The following is an 8501-nucleotide window of genomic DNA, read 5'->3' on the forward strand; positions in this document are numbered from 1 at the left end:
AGCTTCCCGTTGCTTAGCAACTCGGCTTCCTCCTCCCCGCCCTTCTATACAGTGGGCGCTCTTTGTGTCCCCAATGAACCCAGAGAGCGCCGCACCACAGTGGTCCAAATATAAAAGAGCTCCATGCGCCCTCAGATTGACAGTTGGGAATAACGTTACAACAGTGACTCTCCTAGATAGGCTAGAATTGGGGCTCCCACGAAAATCCCTTTCTTACCCCCTCCCTCTACGATTTATAAGCAGTCAGCGTGGCGCTTCGCTTTCGCATTTCAAATTGCAGTCCTCGGAACAACTCGATCTAACCGCGCGGGACGCAGATAAAGCGTCCGTGAATAGTAGAGAAGACGCTTAAAAGGAAGCGGTCGCCGTCTACTGGTTCGCTGTCTCGCTTCCTTGCACCCTTGGGAATGGTAGTTCTGTGGGGTTCATTCCTTCCGCTTCCCGCTCTAATTCGAGCGCGCGGCTGACTACATTTCCCACAGTGCTTTGCAAATCCAGGCCATTATTGCACCTCCTTTCATCCTTAGAGATCGTCCCACATTTTAAAAAGGGTGTCTTTTTCTTAACACAACCCGCCTCCACAGGCTGTGCATTGTGGGTATTCTTTCTCCTCCCGCCCCCCCACCGCGTCACCCTGTACATCCAAGCGCTTGAGACAAGCGAGCGTTTGGGGTGGCGCGTGGACTGTGCCTCACGGCTCGTGGTTTCCAGACTTTCCCGCTTGCGGAGCTTTGAGAACGCGGCGAGGATGGGGACGGTGACTGGGCTGCGTTTGCTAGTCTTCGTTTCGTTGCTGATGCTGCTGCCTCCATCACCGCCTGGAGCTTTGGGGTTTGTTCCTTCTCTAGACAGTGACTTCACCTTCACGCTACCCGCCGGCCGGAAGGAGTGCTTCTTCCAGACCATGAAAAAGGAGGCCACGTTGGAGATCGAGTACCAGGTGAGGAGGGAGGTGGAAGATCGGGAATCAACGCCTTCCTGGAGTCTTTGGAATCGTGGCAGGAAGAGGGGGCAGCACGTGTGTTTATAGGCGCCCCAGTACCCAGTTTGAAGTTAAGTGCCCGAGTTCTAACAGCCGGTGGGCACATCCAGGAAGCCAAGACAGAAAACTTTTGACTCAACCCACAGGAAAATATTCTCATCAAAGAGGAAGTTTGCACCCGCAAAGGCATTGTCCAGGAACAGGTTCAAATCTGTGGTTTCCAATTTTACTGCGCATTTTATTTTCGGCTCTATAGAGCAATGAGACACAGTACTGGTCACTGTGCCCAGATTCACAATGGGGACTGGCAAGGCAAGAACCTTGCACTAATACTGCAGAGACCAATATGATCATGTGAAGATACTCATTTTTCCATCTTCTGTTTCATTTTGGCTTTAATATAAAAGTAGCAAATCAGATACTTGGAACCTATTCTCCTTCATTATTTGCAGTACCAAAACATTAAAGCAGGGTTTCTCAACCAGGGTTCTGTGGAACCCTAGTTCCACGAGAGGTCACTAGGGGTTCCCTGGGAAATCACAATTTATTTAAAAAATTATTTCAAATTCAAGCAACTTCACACTAAAGAGGTAAGTTCCTTTATTTTTAGTTTAAGAACACTGTGAATGCATATATACAGGCCTGCACATGAAACAAATATAATAATTTTGTAACTTCTGGCCTATATTTGAGCCTGAATGTGCAGGGGTTCCCCGAGGCCTGAAAAATATTTCAAGGGTTCCTCCAGGGTCAAAAGGTTGAGAAAGGCTGCTTTAAAGAGTCAAGAATCCACATCACTGGCCCTCTAGCCTTCCCCAACTTGGTACATTCCAGATGAATAGGTTACAAATCCCATCATTTCTTCTAGTTTGACCATTGGCCATGCTTGAGAGCCAATTTGGTCTAGTGGTTAAGGCAATGGGCTAGAAACCAGGAGTCTGTGAGTTCTAGTCCTGCCTTAGGCATGAAAGCAGTTTGGGTGACCTTGGACCAGTCACTCTCAGCCCAACTCACCTCTCAGGGTTGTTGTTGTGGGGAAAGTAGGAGGAGGGGGGAGTATTAGGTATGTTCGCTGCCTTGAGTTATTTATAAAAATAATAAAAGGCAAGCTATAAAATAAACTTGAGTCCTCCGTGTACATGGGATGGCTGCTGTAGCTTGAGGGAGTGTGGCAGTTCATGTTTGTTTTACAGAGCAAACAGACTAGCTAAACATCAATGAACAAAGCTTGATCAAAGTGGTTTTTAGATGTTCAAACTGACAAGTCTACATAACAAAATTCTGGAATGTACTTAGATTGTGAAAGCCACATAAGCCTACGATGAGCAGATAATCTAAATGAGAATTGACTACGTTGGAAATGAGCAGTGTTTGTACTCCGGTGGCATGGAACCACCTGTGATGCTTATTGTTTATGTATGTTGTTACTCTGTTCTGTATTTCATGGAGCATGCTTTATTAACGACAAAACAAATGAGTTTGCAGACTAATTCTGTCCAAGGTTACTAGGAATTTCAAATTATGTCTACCGCATTAATATTCTTTTAAATTTGCTTTTCTTCCTTATCTTTTTTGGGGGGGAAGGAGAGGTTATACTAACACTGAAAAAATGTTGTGCTAAATACCATAGGTGGCATAGTTGCCAACCATGGAATGAGCATCTCTGTGTACTGGCAGATTTTATTTTTTTTTTGTAAAGATGAATCAGTGAATGCTACTATTCTTCATAACATGGATAATGAGTTAAATGCTTGAGTAAAAGATGCTATTGCTTGTACAAAAATCTTGGCCCAAGTTTATCTAATCTATTAAATAATATTTTGACATACTATTGCCAACTACATCTGCAGTTCTTAATATATAAATTAGGTGTCCCCAGTAGCTTCCATGTCCAATTTACAAAGTCATATCACTTTGTCCTCTTTAAGGCAGGTTTAAAAACTACTTGATTTGCCATCCAATTTCTTAATTTGAAGAGCATGGGTATAATTTCTATCTGATCTTTGTTGCATTCTCAGGTTCTAGATGGAGCAGGTTTAGATGTGGATTTTCACCTGGTATCACCAAAACATGAAACCGTAGTTTTTGAACAAAGAAAATCAGATGGTGTCCACACGTAAGTTTAAAAATGATAAAAGCCTTGGCTAAATGTTTTTTAAACTATGCAACAAAAAGCTTGTTAGTGAAGGCTTGGATCCTGAGTTTTGTGAAAGAAAATCCATAGAAGGGTAAGAGGATCCTTACTGTACTCCACAAAAAATCTTCTAGAAGATGGAGAGATTCTTCTAAAAGATATGAAACAAGGTAGAGAGAACTGCAGTGGAAAGAGAGAGTTACTTAAAGTCTGTCTTTATGCATCTGAAATATGTTACCTTGGAGGTTCCCAAACTTGCTTGTTTCACAGTGCTTTTAGTGTCTCTGTAATTCTTTCATGACATCCTGTGCCATGGCACAGTTTGGGAACTGTGGGCCCAACAGAAACCCTGAATTCACAAGGGTACTGTGGGATATTTTAAATTTTTGAAAGAAACACAGCAATACTAGTAATTTGCACAGTGTCCAACAGATGTCAAGTATTGCTGTTTTCCTTAACAATTTAAAATATCTCAAGGCATCCCTGCAAATTTGCTGCAGCGACCCAGGGTGCCGCAGCACATAGTTTGGGAGAAGAAGCGTTAGCTGTACAGTTTCAAAGTTTCAGAGTACTGTCATTAAGGGATATAAAAGTAATATACTGCCTATATATTAAAGTGCAATGTCTTACATTAACAGAGTGGAGACAGAGGAAGGTGATTACATGTTCTGCTTTGACAACACATTTAGCACCCTATCAGAGAAGGTGATTTTCTTTGAACTGATCTTAGATAATATGGGAGATGAAGAAGAAGATTGGAAAAAATACGTAACTGGAACAGAGCTTCTGGATATGAAGTTAGAAGATATTCTGGTATGTAATATAGCCAGCCTTTGTGGAATGTATGGCTGCCTGAATTTACAGTGTGTTTGTTCTCTTCTTTTCCACTGAATCAAGACTGGATTGCAAATAGGGCAACATAGTAGCTAGAGCACATCTATCCCTAGTGATTACCTTTACCTGAATTAAAATTTAATTCAGGTATTTATACCTGCAGTTTTATTAGGATTCAGAATGGTTCAAATTCATTATTTTTTGAAAACTCCTGTGTTTGTGAAGAAAACTTTTATTGTAAACCACCCAGAGTCCCTCTTGGGAGATGGGCGGTGATAAATTTGATTAATAAAATAAAATAAAATAAAATAAAATAAAATAAAATAAAATAAAATAAAATAAATAATGAGATAAAGAGGGTATACCTAATTGGAATAACAACACTAGAATAGTATGCCTACGAATATAAAGATGGGAATTGGCTGGAGTATTAGGCATATTGTGAATGCTGTAAGATTAAATAACTTCCATTCACCTTAGAGAACATTGAAATCAAAGGAATTTTTTAGCTGAGCAAGTCTGGCTGAAAGAGGATGATTTCTGGTTCTACTTAAAGAACATTTTTCTTAAAATTCTTCCAATATTCTAGTAGTATACAGTATATGAAAAGCAAAAGAATCCTAATTTCAGCTGCCTGACTATGCAAATAAAAGACTTCTTGAGCAGAATATTAGAACTAGCAACAATGGCATGTGGAAAGAAGGGAAGGAGCACAATGTCACAGTGTCAACGCTAGTAATTTGCAAATTTATATTTGTTCTCTTGATTATTTCCTTAAAAATATGTTGTTTTAAAACTAGTTTGTTTTTTTTAACTAGGAATCTGTCAACAGCGTGAAGGCTCGGCTGGGCAAAAGCATTCAGATTCAGAACCTGCTCAAAGCATTTGAAGCTCGTGATAGAAACATACAAGAAAGCAATTTTGACAGGGTCAACTTCTGGTCTGTGGTCAACCTGGCAGTAATGGTTGTAGTATCAGCTGTTCAGGTGTACATGCTGAAGAGTCTTTTTGAAGATAAAAGGAAGACTAGAACTTAACATAAAAGTTTCATTTAAAGCAATAAATAGGGGAATTGCAGTACACTGATTAAGAAATAGAGATGGCCGTTCTCAGCTGTTTGGAATGGACAATAACATTCATATACGATTTTTTAAAATTGTGAACAGAATGGCTTTTCTCTGACTTGGTGCATAAGTTGTCTCCGAGGCCATTTGTCTTGCACAGAATAATGGAGCAATGTCAGATTTTTAATATTTGTAAGTACCAGTCTGTACTATTTGCCTAACTTTTTTTAAAAAAGTAAATAATTTGGTTCATAACATTATAAAGATGTGTTTTCAGTATTTATGTGATTTAATGACCAGAGTTAAGTAGAATATGCTGAAAACAAGCAGTACTATTAGATAGTCTGTTTAAGTCAAGGTTCTTGTGATTTATTTGTACTAAGACATTGTCAAAACTAATTAAAGGCATTGGTTCCAAGCTCTGGCAGTTCATAGACATTAATATTCAATAAGTGGAATAAAATCCAAGTCACTAAGTCTATAAAGCAGACTTCTTATTGGTTCAGTGGTATTAGCTGCTTTCATCCAAATTAGGAAGCCAATATAGAGAATCAGTCTTTACAATGATGATTCAAAATGGAAATTATATAATCTAAGTCCTAAAAGAAACATTAGTTCAAATACCATACTTAATTATGTACTGAAAATAATTTTTACCTCTGGATTATTTATGTAGAATTTTAACTGTGGAGTGCCTGGACATAACAATCCTATGTTGACTTGATCAGGATATTAATGTGTATTAGGATTGCTACTAGCAGCCCTGAAGAAAGATGCTGCTGTTTTAAGAATTACTCTAATTAAAGTTAATACATACTCTTTCATACTGTCATGGAAGCCTGAACAAAAAATAGGTTGCTTTAATGAACAGAATGGTATTTTGCTCATGTGAGGTGTGAAACACTTTAAAATCATTTTTGAAGTGTAAACAGGTTTAATGTACACATTTGACATTAGGATTCACTATTTACAATTTAATCTGTTGACTGCCATTTTAATCAACTTTTAGACTGAGTAGCAGCAGAATGGAAGTGTATATTTAATTTCACTGTTCTGTTTATACACACACAGCAGATAAAGGCAGATACCAAGTAACATCATTTGGTGGAATGAAATGTTGCCTTTTTGAATAACATTTCAACTTAACTAAAGTCCAATTGATTTTCCTAAAGTTCTTTCTTTCTAACACTTGTTGTAGGCCAAAAGTGAGGTGTATTGTTTAAAAACCACTTCAGAATTATTTCTAACTTTGTGAATTAAATTGTACCAATTGACAGAATGATCCTAAAAAATCTAAATCAGAAGTCAGTCAGTGTGAAGAGGGAGTGGGCCTTGCTCTCAGTTTATACTGAGAGCAAGGCCCACTCCCTCTTTGCACTGAAGATGTTGCCTAGTCTGGCAATGAAACGTCTGCAAGAAAACAACAAGGCTCAGAGAGCACCAAGGACTCCACAGTTCAACCCTGAGCTACAAATACTCGCTTCGATTGGCAAAAATCAACGTATTGCTCATCAAATTGTTTATCAGTGATCCGCTTGGGGAAGAAACAGTCCTCCCCAATGCTAATCTGAACACAAGGAGTAAATTCCATACCTGTAATTCTACCAATCTGGATACTGAAATGATTTTTGAAGTTGAGTGTAATTCATATTGAGTAACAGGCCACACAGCTTTTCTTTTGAAATAATGTACATAGTTAATACTTGAACTGACAAGGACAATATGACCCACAGATCTTTGTTTAATTCCTAGTGGTAAATAACCTTAATCCATTAATTCAGCCATTAAGAAAGGAAACTGTAGCATTTGCTAAAATAGTTGAGGACTAAATAAGAGTTGAGAAACATTCTAGAATGCTGTGTGGTATTTTCGTAATTAAATTGATTTCTTCTGTGTAAACTTAAAAGCATATCAACTGATGAGAATTAGTACAGGTATAATGAATGTTTCCACTGTTTCATCTTTCATTCATATAACAGGTTTACATATTAATTAGACTTAGGTGAGCATGAGCACTGACACACAACTGTCTTGATGCTATAGCAATCTTCATGAAAACTTCATACTATCATCTACGGAATACTACTTCTATCATCAAATAAAACAAATCTTAAAACTGATTATTTAAGCAACAAAATTATATATACCTATAAACATATGCAAGTAAGAAGAATTGGTGTCCTAACAGTCAGGAACTACGCTGAGACAAGGAATAGGTCTCTAGTGCTTTATTACTGCTACATTAGACAGAAAATCCTAACAAACTGAAGAAGTGTGGGAAAAACCCAGACAGATAAACCCCGAAAGTTAAGGCGGGTCTGATCTGTGTCTCTTTGAATGGCTGCTTAACTCCTCAGTACTACGCATGCGTTTTCCACCCTGGATAGGGGCCCCCTCCTGCTAACCATCAGTACTCATGACAATTGGGCTTTATTTCCATATTATTAATCTTGCAGTTGAAACAAACGTGCTACTCAAGTGAGGGTACTGGAATTCAGAAAATAAATGGCTGTTTAGCTATAGCACTGGTAAAGGTATTATATAACATTTTGTACAAAACAAAGCTGTGACTAGCTTTCTACCTCTGATATTTAGCCACAACTTGCTGTCTGTCCCTAGCTATGTTATAGTTTCAACAACCACCTTAAATCCATAAATGTTGCTTGACTGAGTTGTTTTGATAAGTTTACTTTGGCATATGTTTTGTATGATACAATTTAACAGTGTTCAGGAATAAAAATTCTGCAAACAAAGTATAAAATAGATTTTTATTGAGGGGCAAAAGTGATTGTGAAATGGGAAAAAACTAATAAAGGAATATTAAATCAATTATGTATTTTATTTGTGATTCTCCCATTTTTGTGCTTGGGGTACGGGTCCATCCTTCCCAGTCCATGTGTGAATGCTAAGAAAATGCAATAAGATATCCTCTTATAGCCTTTTCTCTGTTCTCGTGTTTCCCCCACCTATGCTTCTCCTCTTTCATTCTCTCCTACAAGAACAAGATAAGGATCTCCAATATTGAACATGATGATGGAGGAAAATAGAAGGAAAAATTCAAAGGTCTTTGCATCTTGGATCCTTGTATTTTTGTTATTTAAGGTACAGCAACATTTTTAAATTTATTAAAATATACAACACTGTCATAGACCAAAAAAGCAGAGTAAAATTCATCCCTAGACGCTCCCATGCCTGACTGGTTATGTCCCACAAATACTCTGTAGACTGCATAACAGGCACCTACATCACTGGACCTAAAGACACTGGCTAATGCTTCTCCTGGCCTACTCAGCAGATTCCCACCAACATCCTCACTTGGAAGATGGCCTTCCTGGTGGCTTTAACCTTTGCCAAGAATGCCTTGTGTGTGTTCCACCAAGACAAAATGGTTCTGAAACCTTACCCCTGCTCCACGCCTAAGATAATACCAATTTTCACAGAGGACTGAAGAGAATGCCATCAAATCTCACTCATCCCAGGAAACACA

General features: G+C 38.5%; 1 protein-coding gene and 1 long non-coding RNA gene across 2 annotated transcripts; both read left to right on the forward strand.

Moving 5' to 3' along the window:
• Positions 1 to 606: 606 nt before the first annotated feature.
• TMED5 (transmembrane p24 trafficking protein 5) lies at positions 607 to 6317 on the forward strand. Its single transcript, XM_063298309.1, has 4 exons — positions 607 to 940; positions 3001 to 3098; positions 3755 to 3929; positions 4769 to 6317. The coding sequence occupies exons 1-4, from the start codon at positions 749 to 751 to the stop codon at positions 4985 to 4987; spliced, it is 684 nt and encodes a 227-aa protein (XP_063154379.1). The 5' UTR covers positions 607 to 748; the 3' UTR covers positions 4988 to 6317.
• A 98-nt stretch (positions 6318 to 6415) lies between these two features.
• On the forward strand, positions 6416 to 7843 carry LOC134493622 (uncharacterized). The gene is made up of 2 exons (XR_010067590.1): positions 6416 to 7177; positions 7426 to 7843. It is a non-coding gene; the product is annotated as an uncharacterized LOC134493622 (long non-coding RNA).
• The last annotated feature ends 658 nt before the right edge of the window (positions 7844 to 8501 follow it).

Source organism: Candoia aspera, chromosome 3 (genome assembly GCF_035149785.1).
Source record: "Candoia aspera isolate rCanAsp1 chromosome 3, rCanAsp1.hap2, whole genome shotgun sequence".
Lineage (NCBI taxonomy): Eukaryota > Metazoa > Chordata > Lepidosauria > Squamata > Boidae > Candoia > Candoia aspera.

What these genes read in the sequence shown, in the direction of transcription:
- TMED5 (XM_063298309.1), top strand. Translation starts at nt 749, where the DNA reads ATGGGGACGGTGACTGGGCTGCGTTTGCTAGTCTTCGTTTCGTTGCTG. An exon ending in CGTTGGAGATCGAGTACCAG is followed by an intron (nt 941 to 3,000) that starts GTGAGGAGGGAG and finishes TTGCATTCTCAG; the next exon opens with GTTCTAGATGGAGCAGGTTT. An exon ending in TGAAGTTAGAAGATATTCTG is followed by an intron (nt 3,930 to 4,768) that starts GTATGTAATATA and finishes TTTTTTAACTAG; the next exon opens with GAATCTGTCAACAGCGTGAA.